Source organism: Carassius carassius, chromosome 46 (genome assembly GCF_963082965.1).
Source record: "Carassius carassius chromosome 46, fCarCar2.1, whole genome shotgun sequence".
Lineage (NCBI taxonomy): Eukaryota > Metazoa > Chordata > Actinopteri > Cypriniformes > Cyprinidae > Carassius > Carassius carassius.
Window position 1 is genome coordinate 18,692,032 of NC_081800.1, and position 21,453 is coordinate 18,713,484.

General features: G+C 37.6%; 2 protein-coding genes across 12 annotated transcripts in view; one reads left to right on the forward strand and one right to left on the reverse strand.

Annotated features, from left to right (window-relative positions):
• LOC132129708 (prepro-urotensin II-gamma-like) overlaps positions 1 to 752 on the forward strand; it is a 1,145-nt gene extending 393 nt beyond the window's left edge. Inside the window, exons 2-4 of the mRNA XM_059541389.1 lie at positions 253 to 363; positions 488 to 531; positions 639 to 752. Coding sequence (XP_059397372.1) covers positions 253 to 363; positions 488 to 531; positions 639 to 752 — 269 coding nt within the window. The remainder of the gene's footprint in view (positions 1 to 252; positions 364 to 487; positions 532 to 638) is intronic.
• Positions 753 to 4,303: 3,551 nt separating this feature from the next.
• The window catches only part of LOC132129100 (calmodulin-binding transcription activator 1-like), a 397,316-nt gene continuing 380,166 nt past the window's right edge, over positions 4,304 to 21,453 (reverse strand). For 4 of the 11 annotated variants that reach the window (XM_059540552.1, XM_059540553.1, XM_059540545.1 and 1 more), the window contains 13 exons: positions 19,433 to 19,599; positions 18,899 to 19,089; positions 18,704 to 18,782; positions 18,251 to 18,602; positions 16,928 to 17,412; positions 16,281 to 16,459; positions 14,789 to 15,032; positions 14,280 to 14,351; positions 14,057 to 14,077; positions 10,992 to 11,191; positions 10,713 to 10,787; positions 10,353 to 10,383; positions 4,304 to 7,713 (listed from right to left, as the gene is read on the reverse strand). In XM_059540552.1, coding sequence (XP_059396535.1) covers positions 7,681 to 7,713; positions 10,353 to 10,383; positions 10,713 to 10,787; positions 10,992 to 11,191; positions 14,057 to 14,077; positions 14,280 to 14,351; positions 14,789 to 15,032; positions 16,281 to 16,459; positions 16,928 to 17,412; positions 18,251 to 18,602; positions 18,704 to 18,782; positions 18,899 to 19,089; positions 19,433 to 19,599 — 2,129 coding nt within the window. In that variant the 3' untranslated portion in view covers positions 4,304 to 7,680. Of the gene's footprint in view, positions 7,714 to 10,329; positions 10,384 to 10,712; positions 10,788 to 10,991; positions 11,192 to 14,056; positions 14,078 to 14,279; positions 14,352 to 14,788; positions 15,033 to 16,280; positions 16,460 to 16,927; positions 17,413 to 18,250; positions 18,603 to 18,703; positions 18,783 to 18,898; positions 19,090 to 19,432; positions 19,600 to 21,453 lie in introns of all 11 variants that reach the window. The other 7 variants (XM_059540556.1, XM_059540550.1, XM_059540548.1 and 4 more) reach the window with 6 other exon arrangements.

Here is a 21,453-nt window from a genome sequence, read left to right on the forward strand (position 1 = left end):
ATCTATGGATATCCTTCTTTTTATGTTACCAATGATTGTTTTTTTTTATTATATAATGGGTAAGTGCATTAAGCACATTGTTTTTGTCCAAGTAGACAATCTTAGAACAGTCTCTTTCTCTTTCTCTCTGTGTGTGTGTGTGTGTGTGTGTGTGTAACCACTGATACAACATACATTTTCATTGACAACTGGCTTAAATAAGTGCAGAAGTGCAAAAATGTGACATTAATTTTGTGATTAATTTTTTGTAAGATTCAGTGGAAGAGGCAGGAGGGGTCAGTCCAGATGATTTCTTTGTCTCTGATCTATATGAACATCTGCAGAGGGCAGTCTTGGGATATTCTCCACTGCTCAACCAAGAGAGTGAGACTCATTTATCTGACACAGAGATTTAATCTCAAAAGTTTCAGTGTTACTGAAATTTCCTCTGTAGGCGAAAATAAATTGCTCTTTTGTACCTTGAAGGCTCATACTGTTCTTTTCACAGATATCAAAGTGCCTGGGCAAATTCCTAGAGAGGCTCTTAGAGAGGTAAACAAAATAATCTCTAAGCATGTAAATAATGCTGTCCAGGTGTATTAACTTGCTATACATTTTCATGCAAATATGTGACCAACAGCCTCTGTTTCTCTTTTAAGTTACTGTTAGAAAAACCATATCGCCTCATTCCTCCCAGTGGTCTGTGGGGCATCAGGAGACAGTTCAGGAAGAGAGGTGGCGGTGCGGATTGCTTCTGGAAATACTGTGTTTGAGGCATTCATGACATACTGAACTGAGTCATAGGGCTTTTACTAACAGTATACACTCTCTCTCTCTCTCTCTCTCTCTCTCTCTCTCTCTCTCACACACACACACACACACACACACATATATATATATATATATATATATACAGGACAGTTATGAAAACATGCGCAAAACAGTTGCTCCACAGAGAAACTGATGTTAACCACTAACGTAAAATATCTGGGACTTTTTTCTACATATCTTCAGCTATTATGTGTCTGTAAATTTTTTATGACATATAATTCTGAAATTCTATCTTGATAGAAGAGACCACAATAGCTGTACTGTATAAGATAAAGTCTATGTATAAGACATATAGCTATAAATAAAAGCAAAAATAAAATCATTAAAAAATGAATAAAAAGCCTCAGTTCTTTGTCCACAATGTTGTTCCCATTTCCCTTTGAAAATCTAAATACCGAATTGACATTTGTATATATTTTGTAACTCCTTTTATTTATTGTCTTGAAATGAGTTCTTCATGTGGATGAGATTTGTTTGTAAACCTGGTAGCTTTGGATTTATTGATACAAGCATTTTTGAGACAGATGAATCAAACAATGACTATTCTTTAACCTTGTGGGGCTGGACATCCACTTAGCTGGAGAAGACAAACGGAATTTAGATGCATCTACGGACTTACTGAACACACGCACAAAAAGAAAAATACAAGCCAAAGTTAAGCAATGATGTGTTAAACCCCACTTGTTTATTTTATTCCATTTATATAAAATATAAAGAATATATATTGAAATAAATACATGGAACATTTCTATTGCATAAAAGGTTCTTTATAGTGGAAAATTGTTCAAAAAATATTCTGTAGTGTACACTAAGAAAAAAATGGTTCTTTTTAAGATTTGATCACTTAAGATTTTTTTGGGAAACCTTAATGGCCTTAAAGAAATATAATGTGCTGCTGTTTTATAAGAACAGCATGTCAGTGGTTATTTGTTTACCTGCTGTGGACTCTTGAGGGTAAGGCTCTATGTATTGCTACTCCAAGACGTGACAGGTCTCTCTTCTCCAGATCCTCAGTATTAGGCCACAGAACCTCAGGAGAGTCCATCAGCTCTGTGTCCTGATCCTCCTGCTTATTGACTGGAGTCATTGCTCTCAGGAGCTCTATTATCTAACGACACACACACACACACACACACACACACACACACACACACACAATAGTTAAAAGTAGTTGAACATTCCATAAACAAAAACTGACGACTAAGCAATTTCTCTCTTTTTATGAATAAATGACATTACTTGAGAAATCAATATGGAAATTGCTTCACCTCTCTGACAGTGTGTGCAACAGTGTGTACAGGCTGACTGTCACACCATAAAACACACAGCAGCACCAGATTGACAGACATGCTGAACGTGCCCTTCATTATATCTGTAAAACTGAACACAGTCATAATGATGCACTATTAAATGAGGCCTCAAAAAGTAATAATTTCATAAATAAAATAAATATATAAATTACAGGATAAAAGAAAATAGTCAATAAATTATCTTTTAGGCATTAAACACAAATATATAATAATTATTAAATTTAATAGTAGAAATAATATATAAATAAATAACAAAAATGTTAAAAGTATAACACGTAACTTACAATAATTTAATTATATAATAAAAATATAAATACAATTAAAAAACAACTTTGGAAATTAGTATATCTGTAATAACATTTACTTAAAATATGGTCATTTTTAATGATGAATTTGTTAATGTATCAATTTTTAAATAAAATGTTTAATTAATTGCTAAACACACACACACACACACACACACACACACACACACACACACTATATATATATATATACATATACACACACACACAAATGTTACAAACATTAAACATTTTCAGTTGTTCATAAAAAAAAAAATTCTGATATGCATTGAATGTAGAGCTGTATTATTATTTTCTCTCTACAAAACGTACTGTATTATGACATAAGGATTAGCACAAACAAGCAAATCAGAACTGAAATAACTGAGAATGATATAACAGACAAAAGTGTCAAAAACTTTGTTCCTTACCTGAACATCCTCCAGTGATTCCCAGGTGGTTGTTGTTGAACAGAATCTATACTGAAGTCTTCACAATTTATATCCTTAGAGTAGTCTGACCAATAACCACCTGGCCCATAAACTCTGCCAGTAACGGACCCCATCACTGTCCCCTATTCTGTTGTCAATAATAAAGCAAAAAATGCCTCTTCAGCAAAAGCATAAAAATGCACACACAGCAGTCATTTCCTGTTCCATAAGCTATCATTTCCATAAACGTCCACCATTCCTGATCACACAAAATAACTAACCATTGTTATAGTTCAAGGAGACCTTTAAATGACCTTTCACTAATTCATGATCACGATTCATTAAACATAATGTCTTCATTTGGACCTAAAATTGTCATGAATGGAGGATGCAGTGTGTTACAGCGACCAGCAGGTGGCTCAACTCAAATAATTTCACCTGAAATATAATTATTTTGCTAAAAAGACACTAAAATAACGTGGAAACAGGTCTTTCTTAAGTTTTTCCCCTTTTATTATTTTATTTATATTACAGCAGAAAGAATATAAAGCATTCAGAAAACATCTTTAATATTTTAAGGGCAATTCAAAACATTTTTCATGACTTCAGCAGATTAATTCTCTCTCTATCTTTTTTTTAAACATATCCATCGAGTGACTCTTTAACATGCACAATTACAAAAATAAATTGATCAAACCAGGGGGAAGGAAGAAAAAGAAAAGACGAAGAAAAAACAGCGGTCATTAGGAAGGGAGAGGGCTACACAATCGGGAAAGACAGAAAGACAGCTAAAGAGGAGAGGAAAAGTAGATCTAACACTAGTTTAACATGCAAAGTGTAGACAGCCCCAAGTGTAGCTTGTAATAAAGGCAGGGCCGCTATTTTCTGGGTTTGAAAGGGATGAAAACGTGCAGCTGAAGGATGTCATATAAGCACTGTCCTTAAACTACTGCATTCTAATCTCACAATACTGGCATTTGCATAAGAGTAAATAAGCTACGTGTGTCCAACAAATCGATGTCTCCATTAGGTCTACAGGTCTCCACTTCAGGAATTGCTTATTGCTCTGTGTCCATGAGTGGTGGGATGTTTCATAGGGCCCTGCTTCCCCTTTTTTAAAGAATGGAAAAGTCGTAGGAAAGTCAGTCTCTGTTCGAAGTTGTTGATGCGACAAACAAATCTGATGAGGTATCTTCTGTGGGCTAAGCTGTGATACCGTTAAAGCTGAACCAGACTGGTCCAAATGAACCCGTATGCGACCAGATGAGGTCTGGCGTTTATAAACTACAGCTATTCTTTTAAATGTTTTAAAACGTCTATCTATGCCTATGATGGTATTCATGAATCGATCTGAGCAGCATTTTTCATTATTGTGATACAGTATATCCACGGCAGTGTGTTTATACAGTGACGCTGCATTGAACTGAAACATCCATACGTATTTACACAAGCACGAGACGCATTCTAGTAGACCTGCTCTATTCCAACGGGCTTTATCACTCTTATACAACACCAGTCAGTGGCGCGCTTTCGACAAATCGGTTTTTATCGACATACATCAATTTAGCTCACATAGTTGATTACAAAAGGCGAACAGCATGACATGTTCAGAATCACAGTAATTTGATCAGGACAGTCTGGCTCGTTTCCCAATAAGCAGCAACTAATTCTCAAGTGACTTGCTCTATCTCTCCTTTTCTCCAGTTTGGCACCTGAGTAAGATACAAAAGTGAACCCGAGGTTTCAACTGCACCAGTGCCATGGACACTTTAGCGTGGATATGGACACAGTTCTGTGGCGCATGCTTTCTTATGAGGTACACAGTTTTTTTAAACCTGTTTTTGTGGTGGTGGAGTAGGCTAGTTGGAAAAAAAGGGAATGTAAATGGAAAGTGGGGTGAAACTGAATTCGAAAAGGAAACGGGAAGCAAAATTTTATTTGGAAAAATAAAAATGCTGCCCCTGTATATCTGTCAGCAAAGTTACGTTTCGAAGCCCTCGGTCTCTTTCAAGTTCTGCAACCCATGAAACCAGCTGCTTTACAGACCAGTAGGTTATTTCTTCGACAAGTCTACCTTACTACCAAATCTACAAAAATAAGCATGCTTCGGGTGCTGTTTCAGCCTCCCGGTTATCTATGTTAGTTACCCATGCAAGCATAATAAGTCTCGAGTTGCCACCGCAGTGCATCAGCTGACAACCTAAACTGCTACCGGAATGACGAGTGCAAGGCAAGAACCAGCCGGACTGAAATCTGCAGTCCTCGCCGGTTCATCTGGCAGTTCCAATAGAGGACGTGAGTTATGACGAAGCCATAACTTCCTGGTGCGCTAAAATGAAATAAAGCACGGACAAAGAAACGAGTTACTTAACGAAGAATAAAGACGGACAGACTATAATTCACTTCTCGCTAATGCCAGTCCATCGCAAACCTCACATGCAGACTGACATGGCTCGCTGGATTTAGAATATGATCAGGCACTTCCAACATAAGCAATACTCTGAAGAATTCATTTACATATCATTCTCTTGAACAGAGACGCAAATACAAAATATGACAAAAAGCATTTTGACACGAGGGGAAACGGAAATTTACACAATTTTAGTGCATTAGAAATCATTTGCATTTTGCAGGAGCGTTTTCATACACTTCCCCTTGTTCAAAAGCCACAGCGACACCTGCTGTTGAAAGTAACATTACTGCTGAAATGGATTGATCTTTGGAGGTCTACCAGGCCCTTGACGCTGATGTTTTAGCACCAAAAGAAACCCGTTCAAATGCATAACAGGGAACAACTTTCAGTCAGTGTAGCATTGTGGATTTCTAAGTTATGTCATTATTTCAGCTTCTTTGTCTTTACTGTCAGCTCACAGGTTCTTTTTGCACATCTTATGGAATAAGACTGTCAGAATGTAAGACTAAAAGCTGCATAATGCTGCTATAAGCTCTAATACCTGCATTCATAACAGAAAAACATACTTTTCAACATCATTTCAATGCCATAATAGAAAAAAGTATTCAGACTTATGAAACACAAAACAAATATACATTACAAATATACCAAATGAGATAGGTGATACTCCAAGATCCTTCCTGTGTTGACGGGTTATGCGAGTAAATCTGATCATGTTTTATCATGTGATTATCTGTTCAGCAATGATTAACTTTCTTTAAGCAGTAGCATTCACATTTCTTGGCACCGTTGGCAAAAAGGTTCATTGGTAGCCCAGAAACAAAACAAACAGATGTAAACATAACCTAATGATCATTTTGCCTTTTCTCCTACCTCATAAATACAGTATTTTTCAGAATTGCAGGAAAGACATGCTTTAGCCAAAAATGTTCTTCTCAAGAACATTCAAAATAAAATACTCTTATAGTGAAATAATTTTATAGAGCATAGCCACTAATGCTTTTGAACTCTTTTTTTGTATCTTTGTTCGTTTGTCATGCACATACAGTAGCTTGACTTTATTCCCGGTATTTACACTATGTACAAACGATACATCCATACTTCTTAGGCATTCAAACAAAACTATACAAATATTCAGATTTTGACGCCAATCTGTTTTGATCCCTTTCAATGAGTAAAATAATATATTTCTAAAATACAATCCCGCTTAGATAAATGTTTTACTTTGCATACCAGCAACCCTTTTTATGTACAGGAACCGCTCTAATGTCAAAAATATGGATTTGTCTAGTCTAACCCTGGGTGTGGAGACCCTTCAAAGTATGTCAAAGATAACAAGGCAATGAATGTAATTTTCCCTTAAACAGTTTAGAAAACCTCTCAAGTTGATTTTCAACTGAACCAAAGTTTCACCAGTGACTGTTCAACATTGGATTAACAAAATAAACTTTACAAACTTGCCAATAGTAAATGATGGGCAGAGGTGATGACGTGGTGTCTCCAGTACATTCATGTAGTTAAAAACTAAACAAATGAAAAGACTGTGGCCTAGTTTCAAGCGAGCATAAGACAAGATCTGCCTGGAGCGATTCATTGCTCTATGATGTCTTGCTAACTTTGAACTGGCTGAATATCATCAATTTGAAAATGGTTGTTGATTAAAATTGTATGTATACCTATGTTTTTTCCACACGTCTTGTTAGCAAAATAACATCACATCAGTATTTGACACATCACCTGAACCTGCTAATATCCCTCTTACATTCATTAGCTACCCAGTCCCCTTTTAGCTAAGAGAAGACAGGCAACTGTAAGGGACAGACTGGAAGAAGTTTCTGACTAATTTGTTTGGTTGTGGAGTAAAGCATGTACAAAAACTAATTCATGAATTATTCAGCATTTTTGGTAAACCACTAAACACATCTTGTGATCTTTTGAAAACAATAAAATACTCTCGGAATAGGTCCGGCCATGTTTGTGTCAACTCCATATTTTGGCATATCCTTTCTTTCTCTTTTTCTTCCTTTCTTCATTCATCTTCTCTTTACGAGCAACTGAAGAGCAGGACTTCCATTCCTTATTTTTCCTTGTGAAACAAAACATTTTAATGCTCATCCAAAATAACAAATCAATCCATTAAAAAGTGCAAAAAATGCCACGAAGCAAATGTTGTTCCTCCTAAAACAACATCCTTAGAGTTTGTTTTCATCCACAGCAGCTGGCTCTTTCCTTCATAAAAGAAACATAGAAGGAGTAAAGAGATATGAAAAACAAAGTTGTTAGACGAAGTATCAGTCATACAGTTATAGTAAGAGTTGCAGTGTTCTTGCTTTTTTCTTCTTCTTGTAAAACGTCTCTGGTTGAAACTGAAAAACTGAAAGGAAGAGTCTGAGGAGTAATGTCACATTGTGAGGGGGCTCTTCTGGACACTTTCATGTTCCCTGGCCTTTCTCAATACTTTCACTCTGAAAAACAACAGACAGAAATTGAAGGACACAGATCTCACATTTCAAGTCAATTTAGCTTTTATCTCAGAGAGCAGAGAAGGTCAGATCAAGCAATGTTTAAAAAGAGTAGTTATTTCTTATGTAGAACACAAAAACAGATTTTTAGCAGAATGTCCAAGCTGCTCATTTCCATACGGTAAAACTGAATGGCTGTCCCTGTCATACACTGTATAGAAATAGTGCTGTCAAACAATTAATCACATCCAAAATAAAAGTGTTTAATTACATAATATATGTGTGTGTACTGTGTATATTTATTATGTATAAATAAATACACACATATGCATGTATATATCATATGTTATATTTTATAAGAAAAACTTTTTGTTTTTATATTAAATATTTATATGTATACATAATATAAATTATATATATGTGTGTGTGTATTTATATATATATATATATATATATACACACACACACACACACACACACACACACACACACACACACACACACACACACACACACACACACATATATATATACATACACATGTATGTTTGTGTATTTATATACACATAATAAACAGAGCACACACATATATTATGTAAACAAACTTTTGTGTTCCAAAGAATAAAATAAAATAAAAGTCATACAGCTTTGGAACAACATAAGGTCCATTTTTGGGTAAACGTTCACTTTAAACAGGAAAACAAACAAACAAACAAAAAAAAAAAAAAACAATAGTGTGCTTTAAAGGGATAGTTCATCCAAAAATTAAAATTTGATGTTTGTTTGCTTACCCCCAGGGCATCCAAGATATAGGTGACTTTGTTTCTTCAGTAGAACACAAACTGAGATTTTTAACTGAAACCGTTGCAGTCTGTTAGTCATATAATGTAAGCGGATGGGAAGCATGGCTAAAACCTACAATAAAAAAAAACATAAAAAAAAACAAAACATACACGAACAAAACCAAATTAAACTCTTCGGCTCGTGACAATACTTTGATGTGTAAAGACAAAAAACGATCAGCCTGTGCAAGAAACTGAAAAGTATTTATATAGTTTTTACCCTCTGGTGCACTGCAATGCCTGAACTGTCTGAACTGTATGAGCGCCTCATTCAGACAGTTAAGGCATTGCAGTGCACCAGAGGTTAAAAACTATATAAATAATGTTCAGTTTCTTGAACAAATCGATCGTTTTGTGTCTTTACACATCCTTGTAATGCAACGAGCCACAGGGTTTATTTGGTTTTGTTTGTGTATGGTTTGTTTTTGTTTTATTGTATTTTTTAGCCATGATTCCTATCCGCTTACATTATATGACTTTTAAAAAATCTCTGTTTGTGTTCTACTGAACAAACAAAGTCACTAACATCTTGGATGCCCTGGGGTAAGCAGATAAACATCAAATTAAAATTTTTGGGTGAACTATGCCTTTAAGAAAACCCACTGAAATCTTTAAATATCCAGCACAGTGTGTACAATACATTTTTGAAGATTGATTGTTATGAGTTTGCATGGTTAATGTGGAACACTTAGCCAGCTAAAATCTGCATTTGTTTAACATTTTAATGTATTTTAAATGTAATTTGTTCCAGTGATAGAAAATCAGAATTTTCAACATCTGTACTCCAGGCTTCAGTGTCACATGATCCTTGAAAAATAATTCCAATATTTTAATTTAGAGCTCAAGAACCATTTCTTCATTTTTTTTTTTTTTTGGAAACCAGTAGTGTATTTAATTTAATATAATCATTATTATAACATAATTTGTTTGAAAGAACACTCTTCTGGCCAGTGCTCCAAGCAAAAGTTCAATGAAGATTTTCCCCATTTTCTTCATTGCCTCACCTTGTAAGTTTCTGCAGTAAGTAGATATATGGGACGAAAAGCTTTAAATAATATGCATTTCATATAATACAAAATCTGAAGTCTGAAACCTTCTCATCTCGTCGTGTTTGACAAGAAACTAAAGCTGTCTGCTGATTATTCCGTCAACTTTCTTTTGAAATATGTAGCTTAAACATGTGATGAAATATAGACCAACTTAGTTTTTTTACTATACTTTGATACTTTTGTTCACAGATATCATATCTACTACCAAAAAATTTAAGAGAGATAGAAAGTCAGTTCCCACTACAGCATGTAATACAGGCTTTAGCTGAACTAGTCAGAACAAAAGTACACAAGCCAGAGAGGCAGTCAGTTTTCTCTGGGTCACATTTCCCAGCATGCCTCAGAGCAAGACTCATTATCATATATTCATGCAACATCGTTTAAACCAAACAACCTTCTGTTCTTCCATCTATCTTATCTCTTTCTCGTTACAAATAAAGGTAGTAAAGGAAACTTAAATAATCAAGACAGGAGAAAAAGGTGCTTGTTTAATGTATTGTCTCAGTGGTTAGTGTATAGCAAGACATAACCAATATCCTGATGGCGAACATATGCTCAGACCCTTGATCTCAGTCATCTGTGCGTCCAGTTGGTAGCTGTCATGCAAGCAGGCATCAAGCAGTGGTGATTAAGGAGCAAGAGGGGATGGGAAGGTGGTCTTTGTGTGTGTGTGTGTGTGAGACGAGCGAAAGGGAGGGGGTGAGAGAGAGAAAAAAAGGGAGACATACTGAATCGCTGAGGCTGCACTCACCAGCTTGAATAGTCTATGGTCCATCAAGGGGCTTTGCATTAACAGCAAAACAACACCAAACAGCTATTAGCACACAGCAGATATCACGATGGAGAAGGAGGGCAAGGAAAAAGAGCCAAGGAAAGGGAGGAGCACCTCTCACTAAACCACTCATGATTAATGAATCACACTTTCAAGGATAAAAATAAGTTCCGTTATTATGAAATAAAATAGTTTTAACACACACAAAAAAAAAGAAGAAATAAACGAAAATACAGAAACAAAACATGAAGCTTTCCAAGTGTCACATTTGTGCCAGCTGTTTCAGGTAGCGGATGAATGGCATGGCCAGTAGAGGGCGATGTGGCGGTGGGAGAATACCTGTGGCGGCAACGGCGGAGGAACCTCATGATCTTGCGGGCGGCCTGATCCTGCCTCTTAGTGAGAAGACTGCTTCTGAAACAGAAACATCGCACTTAAACGCATTTAATTTCACACATTACTTCTTATACATGGATAAAATATATTGCAGGGCATGTTTTATTGAACAGATTCATAAGAGCTATTGGCCGAGTACAAAACATCAAACACCAGTTGGAATCAGATTCAGACCGAATTATGAGGGAGTGATTAATCACAGGGCAGTGTATTGAGTGCTACCTGAGTTTGTGCTGGACCAGTGCTGCGGTGGCTGGTCTGTGGTGGGGCCTCAGCCGGCCAAACTTCCTGTAGCTGCGGTAACACTGCTGGATCAGCATGGCCGCCCGCCGGCTCTGCTGGAACTTCTTTTGCTCGTGGTAGCTGCGGAACTTACTCTGGATAAGGATGGCGGCCTGCGTCATCTTCTTATAAAGTGCATACTGATATATAAACACATTAATGAAGACATTAATGACAAAAGTATAATTCTGCCCTATTCAACACACATTGGCCACATACACACTGCAGTTTAGAAAGTGACAATCACATTTTAACAACACAAGGGTGAGTAATAATAACCAGATTTGTAATTTTTGGGTGGATTATCCCTTGATTATCCCTAACCTCTACATTTTCACACCAATATACAGTATGTTTAGTGAGTGACTCCCTAATGAGTTACTCCCTAAATGGCAATGATTGACAGAGTGATAATACTGCAAAACTGATAGTACTGCAAAACCAGCAGTTATCCATATCAAAATAAGTTTGCTAAAAACAATTTTTAAAAAAAATAATTTTCCATGCAAAGTGTTTAAACTTTTGCATTGTTTAACTTGTTAAAGGTTGCAGATTTGGCTTTTTTAAGTAGTGCATCAGTGAAAGTCTCTTTGTAACAAATGCTGCCTCTGGAGGCAATCATGACTTTTCTTGTCACCAGAGAACTAAACATCTCTGTGCTCATATTAATAGATTATTATTAATGTTGAAAAGAGCGGAGAATATTTTTTTTGTTCAGGTTTTTTTCGGGGGGGGGGGGGGGGGATAAATTGAAAGAACAGCATTGTTTGTTACATTTGTTATAGTTACATTTATTTGTTACATTTATATTATTTACATCAAGCTTTTGAATGGTATAGTATTGCATATTGTTATTGAAACTTCATAATGTTTCACTTGATTATACATTTAGTCAGGAATTATATTTTGGAAAAAGTCTAACTAGTAAAATGTTTAAAGGTTATGTGAAAACTAGTACAAGTATATAAATAAATAAAAAGAGACTTACTCATGTTTATGATCTCTGCTGAATAAAGTGCTTCATTCTTTTTTTCTGAGGAAATCCATTTCATAAATCCTCAACCACATCACATCTTTTTGGGGTGAATTATGTCTTATTCCTCTCATCGCGAAGCAAACAGTAAAATAAAAAAAAAACTTTTTTTAACAGTTTTATCTGAATAGAGCGTTCAGCGCAGGGGCGTGGTCGAATTAGAAGATAATGAAGAGAGACGTGAAAAACGGACATCGCATTGTTTTCATATGGATTACTTTATCACAGAATATCTGTTTTCGGCGGCACTTGTTTAGTTTAAAAGTAAACATGTCAAGCTTAATGACGTGTTTGTAAATGAGGATCAGCGCAGACAAAGGCTGCAGACAGCACACCTTGTTTCTTTATTTTATAAATGCACAACATTCTGTTGTTATTATGTCTGTATACAAATAAAAGTAAACCCTTTACAGATTCGATTGATGTATTGCTCTAATCTGTACGATCAAACTTGAAAGTGTAATTTAAGTTCTTTTCGGGGTTATCAGGAGAAAATGACTCATAACGCGTATCCACGTTAATCGACTCCAGAGGGTTGAACAGAACAATTCAAAACGAAAGAAAACAGACTGCTCTCTGCTTATGTAACGTTAATCCGTATGAAATGTGCATTTCTCTGGCGCGTTCACTACTGCGAAGATCGCGAAAACAGCATCGTTTGCAGTCGACACGACATTGACATTGATACAGAAAACATTTGTTTATTAATAATTATATTCATAAAATATTCATAATCATTACTTTTGCCGGTTCTTTTTGAAAGCTTTTAAGTGCGTTATTGGCAGCGCCACCCTTACATGATAGCCTACACGAACGCGTGAACTGAACTGAGCTCGTCACAGCTGGACTGCTTGTTATGATGTCAAGGTCATTTTTAATGTTTATAAATTCAATTAGGCTAAACATAGCCTAACTGATACCTTTATCTTACGTTAATCAGCACCTGGCCTGTCTAAAACCTTCTAGATTTCAAGCCATTCCACCACTTTTCTAACTGCCAACTAAGCTTGTGGATAGGAGGGGCAGGTGGGTGGCCGTTTAACATGTACCGCTCTGATTGGCCGAAAGCTTTTCACTCCACTTACACGCTGTGGCTCAGCGGCAGAATCAGCGTCATAGATTGCGTAGAAACTGAAATCGGCGAAATGCGAGAAGCAACAAAATGCGTACGTAGAGAGCAGCGAATCGTACAAGCGTACTTATGGATCAAAATGCGTGCAGAGTACGAAAAATGCGTACATGTTGGCAGGTCTGTATAAGTGTCTTTACGTTCGTTTTCCCACAGAGTTGCAGCAACAGGTTGCAATTTTTTTAATCTTATTTCTAGAATATAGTTGTGTATTTTGGCTTATTCAACTTCTTTTACCCCTTCTTCCAGACCTAATTACTTATTATATAGAAGAGGGATTTTCAAACTTTTTAAAGCCAACAACCACTAAAAGTTATTTTGCCCTCAGGGAACGTTTCCTAAAATATAAAAGGAGCTATATATTTTTATACTTTTTATACTGTGTGAGACAAAAAGCTTAATATAAAGACAACATGTTGTTTCCAAAATTTTATTATTGACTTCTGTATTGTTACTCTGAAGCCAATGCAAATTACTAAAATATGATCTAAAAAATATTGACTGTATTAAGCTCAACCCATTATTATGTAATATTAGATGCATTAACCTGAAGATAAACAATTAAATTCAAATGTATTTTAATAGTGTTTTTTCAAATCAACAACATTGTTCTACAGAATTGACAGTTTTCTGATTTACAGGTAACTGTGACAGCTCTAATTTTCTGTGGACCCCCTAAAGAATCTGCAGCCTCTTTAGTCCACCGTATATGGAGCGTCCCTTGCAACTACTTGCATCAAAATTAGAGTATGACACAGTGTGTACGTGGCCATTGTTATTAAATAAATTTCAATATTTGTGTAGACAAAAGAAAATCTGCTTTAAATAATGCATGAAAAATACCTTCAAGGCTATCCATGTTAGCTTGGAAGGGGAAAAATATAGATTTTGTCATGAATGGGAAACCGTATGATCTTGCACTAAGAGCTCTCTAAGAGCTTTAAACAACAATTCCCATTACAGGAGGCCTTACAATTGACTCAAGTGCATTTGCTGGAGCTTGACATATTAACCAGACATCCAGCAAAGGCTGGAAAAGCAATGTCAGAGCATCTTAAAGGATTACCTGCTTGTACTTCCTGTAACAGCGCTGAATGACAGCGGTGGCTACTTCCTGTTGCTCACGCAGTGGGCGTCCCTGCAGGAAGAGAGTTAAATTGGTTAGTCTGTGGAGCAGGCAACACTTGGGAGACGCCCACTATGCTGTTCACTTACAGGAGAATGAAAGTGATAGAGAAAAGACACCCTTCTTGCATAGCTGCAGCTGGTGCTGAGAGAGCAGACAACTCTGAGCACAAGTGTCAGTTTGGTCATCTGGTGAATCTTTGTGGGAACACATTTCAGGCAGCAATCACTCCTTATATAAAGCCAGGCCATGCGCTGGTTAAGCCCCCTTACCCATGCTGATGCTGTGGGGACTGACTACTCTGTGACTGTGTGTTTATGATCTCATAAGGAAAGACAAAGCAGGAAGGAGACAGAGGGTTCCTACCAATACCTGTGTATAGACATTTACATCCTGTCTCTATACACACATCAACACAAGTGCATAGCACCCGAGCCCCTGGCCTGTACCTTGTACTTGCGAAAAGTGGTCTGCACCAGCCGTGCAGCTTCGTATAGCTCCCTCTGCTCGGGGTCGGACAGTGTGAGCTGGGCTAGCTCTCTCTCCACTTTGCTGTTGGAGGCTCTGAGAAACTCACTCCACTCAGATGGAGCAGGCAAGGCCGGCTTCTCAAATGGGCCCTCACGCATGGGCGAGTTACCCGGGCTCAGGCTAGGGTTGGAGGAAGGCGTCAGGGGTTCACTGTATATGGGACTGCTCAAAGAAACAAAACACACATACATACATACATGGAGTTAGCAGGGTGTAGACATAAATGTTGTTTTTCTGAAAGTTTTTTGATATTCAGTATAATTATTTTGAGAAAAATTTCATATGTTATATAAATTATATATACACACTACTGTTCAAATGTTTGAGACCTGGAAGGATTTTTGAAAGAAGTCTCTTATGCTCATCAGGGCTGATTTTATACATATATATATATATATATATATATAAAACTAATATTTTTTCAAATGTAATTTATTCCTGAAGTACCACATGATCTTCAGAAATATCTAAAGATTCTAATATGCTGATTTGGAGTTCAATAAGCAGTTGTTACTATTATCAATGCTGAAAACATTAACATTGTTGAAAACATTACTGTAACTGTGCTGCTTAATATACATTTTTTTAAAACCTTGATACACTTTTTCAATGCTCTTTAATGAAAAAAGTTCAAAAGATTATAATATTTGTATATATATTTATCTTTTTTTTTGCTATGTTCTGACTCTGTCATTAATTCTTTAAAAGTTCTTTATTTCTTTTTAGAATTTTCAAAAAGAGTTAGAACTATATCTACATCATTCCCTTTTTGGTTCATGCTATATATTTACATTTACATTTATTCATTTAGCAGACGCTTTTATCCAAAGCAACTTACAGATGAAGACAGTGGAAGCAATCAAAAACAACAAAAAGAGCAATGATATATAAGTGCTATAACAAGTCTCAGTTAGGTTAACACAGTACACACAGCATGGGATTTTAAATAATATAATAAATAAAAAAAGAAAACAGAATAAAAAAAGAATAGAGCAAGCTAGTGTAAGAGATCTTTACACACACACACACACACACACACACACACACACACACACACACACACACATACATACAATTGCATACTAAATTAAAAGAAAATAGAATACAAAAAGATTAGAAAGGTAGTTCGATTTTTTTAAAGAATAGAATTAGAATAGTGAGTGTTAAAGTTAGAGGGTCAAATATTAATATATATTAATGCTTCATGTACTTGTTCACAGACTTTTCACATACATCGTGAGCTGTTTTATATTTTTGAATTGAAAAAATCTGAAATCTTTGAATATTGAAAATATTTTTATTCAAAATATATTTATGAATTGACAAAAGAGTAGCTAGTAAATTCTGCATTCACCAGCTGGTCACTGCATATTAGTACATATGTATATTAAAGTAATGATGTCCACTAACCTAAAGTGGATGATGCTGGGCAGGTGTTCCACGTCTCCCAGGTAACTGGCTAGCCAGCTCATGGTGTTGGTGAGCCCACTGTTGTCCAGAGGAACAGACTCCATGGTTGGAAAATGTTCCCGCTTGATACGCTCCGGAGTGGCATCAATGATGTGCTCTGCCAGGCTCAGCATATTCGCCTGCGAGGTGCACAAACACATGCATTGAGTGTTACACAAGCACAGACTTTCTGTTGTGACAAAATGCACACATACTCGCTAACCCGTCAGATCAATCAAGCGCAAGGATGTTTACTTTGGAGGAACACACTGCTACAGCCCCTCTATCCCCATAGAGTGACAGAGATGAATGGGGCTGGACTAACTCCTGGCAATGGGAACAAATCAATGGCAGAAGTGTATTTTGTGGTGACAAAGGTCTTGGCAGAGAGTAGGGCCGTGGCCACCGATTTCTAATGGTGATTTCACATGTCAGCAGGATGGATGGTGCTCCATATCTCCCTTGGCCTTTCTATGCTTATAGCTGTGATTGTTTGCAGAGTCTATTTAGTGACAAATGTATCAGTACAGGTGTACATGAGTCTGGCTGACTGAGAGCGAGTGCCATTCAGGGCACCGTATGAGTTTGCTTATGTGCTCTTTTCTCACCTGCAGGTCCTCCATGTGAGAGAGGCAGTCCTGGTTCTCTAGATCCTCCTTGTAAGAAAGTATCTCAGTGTTTACTATCTCTCTCTCCACCATTCCCAGCATGCTGAGGGGTTCGCCACGCTGTCGCAACCGGCTGGCCAACTTCTCCTTCCCTATGCCGCTGATGCCACTCTTCCTGAGCCCTTCTCTAGTGCCCCATTTATGCCCTCCACGGTAAGAGGCCATCTTGGCTTGCGGGATGCCCACTGTCCCCAAACCCTCCTCAGAGACGCTCTTATCCGGGCTGGATGGAGTGGAAAAAAGGGTCTTTGGGCTGGTTGACAGTTTATGTGTCTGCGGTTCCATGTTCAAGGAAACAGACATGGGTTTATCCAGCTGTGCTTGCACAAGCTCGGGGTTGGGCTTGTGTTTTTTGGCGAGGGGGAGGTCCCGCTGGCACTCGTTGCTGTAGTAGCTGGACGGCTCTGATCTTGGTCTTCTCAAATCTAGGCACAAAAGAGAAAGATAGAGTGAGTTGCACTCAGAGGAGAGCATGGATATGATATTTCCATACATTTGCTCTGTCTCTGAGGTGCTATTAGTGATAATTTAATTTAAGGTATTACATTTACATTAAGCAAGAAAATGTGTCATAGTCTTTTTAGTAAAGCAAGTTCATCTGTTTTCTAAATAGTGCAGCTTTTCCAGTAATGAGCTACAAGTAGTGTTTTTTTTTTTTAACAAGTAGCCTTTACAACTTAGTGAGCTCTCCTAAAATGACCCCTTTCTGTCTCATATGTAGCGCTGGAAAGTCTGATTAATTTTAGTGAAATAGTTCATTCAGATGGTGTGTAAATTAGCTAGTTCAAAAAGATGAGTGCAGATATCCCTGGCATTTCTCATCTTTTCTATAACAAATTGTTTGGTTAAATGCTGCTGTTCACTAATGATTTTCTTTTTTTAGATATATTACTTTTTTTTGTTGAACTTAATGTACATTTTTCTGTTAATGTTTAATGTTGTCAACCTCCTCAAGATTCATTCGTTCTCAGTAAAGACATTTAAGTCACAGAAGAGTTGACCTTAGCCATTGACTTCCACGTTTTTTTCCCCTCCATGCTATGGATGTCAATGGCTGCCATCAACTGTTTGGTTGCCAACATTCTTCAAAATAACTTATTTTGTGCTCAACAGAAGAAAGAAAGTCATACAGGTTTGGAACAACTTGAGGCTAAGTAAATTATGACAGAATCTTCATTTTGGGTGAACTGTTCCTTTAAATTAGCTTTCATGCATTTAGCAACTTTTTGTTAGCAGATTGCTAACTACTTTAGAGTTTCTTACCAGGGTTCTGGTTGGTGCAAGGGGTTGTAGTAGTGGTGGCTGTACCAGTGTTCTGCCCGCTGGGGGCCACCATACTGTCGCTGCTCCAGCTGACCATCCAGCCGTTAGAGGTGGGGATGTCGGGATTGGGAGAGAAAGACATGCTAGAGGTAGGGGGTAAGGAGGATGGGGTCTGCTGCTGCTGTTCCTCCCTCTGGAGCTGCTCCAGACACTCTGCCAGCTTGGTGTGGCCACGGGAACGGGCGATGGAGAGGGGCAGACGCCCTAGAGAGTCTGGGATGGCCAGTGCTCTCCGGTCCCACTTGTACAAGACCACAGCTGCCTCTAGGTGACCCAATGCACAAGCCCACATCTACAGCAAAGAAACAGAGAAAAATGGATATGGGAAAAGCAAAAAAGGTACAGCTGATTGCCAAATTTACTATGCTCAATTAAACTGCTTGAGGAACACACCAGTGGAGTACAAGAGAAGTGATCCACGTTGAGAGGGTCCACCTCAAGTTCCAGATCAATGCTGTCTGCATGCTTCGTGCTGGATAAGACAACAAATACCATGTCTCATGCTTAGCAATGACAGGGAAATAACACCAAATCAGCTAAAACACATTTACACATAGATGTAGACAGGTCTAAGTGTTCTTAACTCACCGCCATTTGATAAGAGTCTGGATGAGGGTGGCATAGCCTTGGCCTGCAGCAAGATGTAGCAAGGTCATGCCCCGAAAGGTCTTGGAGTGAATCAGATGTTTGGATTTGGCCCAACAGGCCCTGTTCATCATCTTCTCACAAACAACAACCACACGACTCTCAAAAGAGCTTCCTGCTTGTCCCGAGAGACACTGCAGAAGAAAATGGAGGGCCTGACATCTTCACAAACTGCTAACAAATCGTCACAATCCACTGCTTTTTGCAATAGTTTTTATGGCTCAAACAGAAAAGCTGCAGCCATAATAACTATGCTTTTTTATGATTTCAGAAGTATCAGAAGCAAAAACTGTTAGCAAAATTTCTAATAATAATAATATGTAAAGTCAACTTTGCCATTAAAGGAATTATTTGCATTTAAAAAATTCATTTTAAGTACCATGATGGAAAGACTTTAATATACGGTTGAACATATGTGCTGCTGTTTTAAAATACATTCTACCGTAATCACACATGTAGCAATTACTGATACTATACCTGAGACTGGCTGTTAACACCTCCATTTCCACCTCCTCCTCCTCCTCCCCCTGCCCCTCCAGTCCCTGCTGTTCCTCCGCTGCCCTGCTGCTGCTGACCGGCCATCTCAGCCATCCTGTGCTCCATCTGTTCCAGCCGCTCCAGGATGGACATTCTGAACTGGTTATCTGCGGAGGAACATTAATATCAGTTTAATCACAGTAGTTCACAAAAGTTGGGTTCCAACTTAAGTAAAGGATGCAAGTTAGCTACAAAATGTACAATTAAAAGAAAATAAGTCTAAAATAAATTCTTCTTTGGATTAGCTCACATCCCCAAGCATAATTCTATACTGGATGTTTAATTAAACTCAGTCATTCCCCTTATGGTATCCAATCAAGACTCTGAGTCTGATGTTATCAATCACCATTTCCGTAACTGCAGTTATTATTATAAATTAATGGAATCAGTAATGAGGCACATCAACACATTCAGCTTTAGAAACACAGCAGTGAACATAGACATATAGTAAATGATTTCACATTTGTATTTCATAACTAGATTTTTTCATTTTCCGCCAGTGCAAAACGCACTACCATGATGCAAGGGTGCCCAGGGCATTGCTATATGGTTAATATGGTGTTCTGAATGGATGCTAGGGTGCAGGATGAGTTAAATGCTAACAAAATTACTTTGTTGTCCAATCTTGACAGAGCCAGAAATATTAAGCTGGCAACCCCTGAATGGGCTTTTGACACTAAACATATTGCCATGTGATCTGTCTATCAGAGATGCAGGAGTAAAGTGCTGGGACCAAGCACAGGTGAACTACAGTATAGCACCAGTACTATAGAGTATTAGCCTGTTTCTGTGGCAACCTGCTGCTGCACGGTAACCAAGCGACAGGGACATGCTGGGCTGTGGTTTGCTCCAGTGTCAGTTTACTGATGAACGGAAAGGCACACTGAGAGATGGCAAAAGTGCAAGAAGGTAGAAATAAAATCTAATTTGCCTTTGTAAGCAAAATGTATGTCTTTTGGACTCAAATATATATTTGTTTAATCCAGAGAGCCACGGATATCACAAAGCAGGCAGATATTTTTGGTTGCCTGGTGAAAATGTCAGAAGTGGCGTTCAGAGGTCATGTACATAAAATTACACTGTCTGACAACTTTGACAAAAGTCTGGCTGCAACACGTGAACACAGAGTCTGTTCACACAAGTGCTGCTGTTGTTGCTAACTAAATGTAAAAAAGCTGAAAAAGCAGATTAAAATGTAAAAATATATTTAAAGCTAAATAGAAATATACATATATGTATGTGATATAAAATGACTAAAACCTAAACTAAAATTAAAATCAAAACGTGGTTCACACACATAAGAAAATGTTAGTGGTTCTTACCTATATAAAAATGCATCATCATGAAGCTAGGGCATTGTGGGTTGTGGCCAAGCTGTTGCTGAGAGGTTTCTATAATGTCCTATGTGATTATTAGCACACTGTTACATAGTTTCCAGGGTGTTCTATGTAGTTGCTAGGGTGTTTCGTATTGATCCAGGTCAAAAGAGCCCAGGCAAAACTTGCCACCATGACTCCTGGGTGCTCTGGATTGTTGTCAGGCTGTTGTACTGAATGGTTGCTAGGGCATTGCTGGTGGTTACTTTGTCTGTAAAGCTTTCATTCAAGTTCACAGCAAAAATCTGCAGGACATGTTATTTTCAAAATTTTAATACTTGAAGTTAAGGATTTGTTCAAATCTCTTAAACCACCTTAAAGCCTTAATAACTACCATTAATAAACCTTGGTGGGTAAGGACTTGCATTATTATATTTCATTTAAACTATTACTTATTGAATCAGTGGGCTTCAGTCTGCTAGCACTCAGTGTTTATTCAGATACCATGCAAGAGAGACAGAAAGAGAGACAGAAGGAAAGTATGCTACCTAGAGACTAAAGATGCCAAGAGAGAGGCCGTGTGGCAGCACCAGTTAACAGCAGCATTGACATGTCTTTGTTCAGACACAGTGCTGCAGTCTGCTG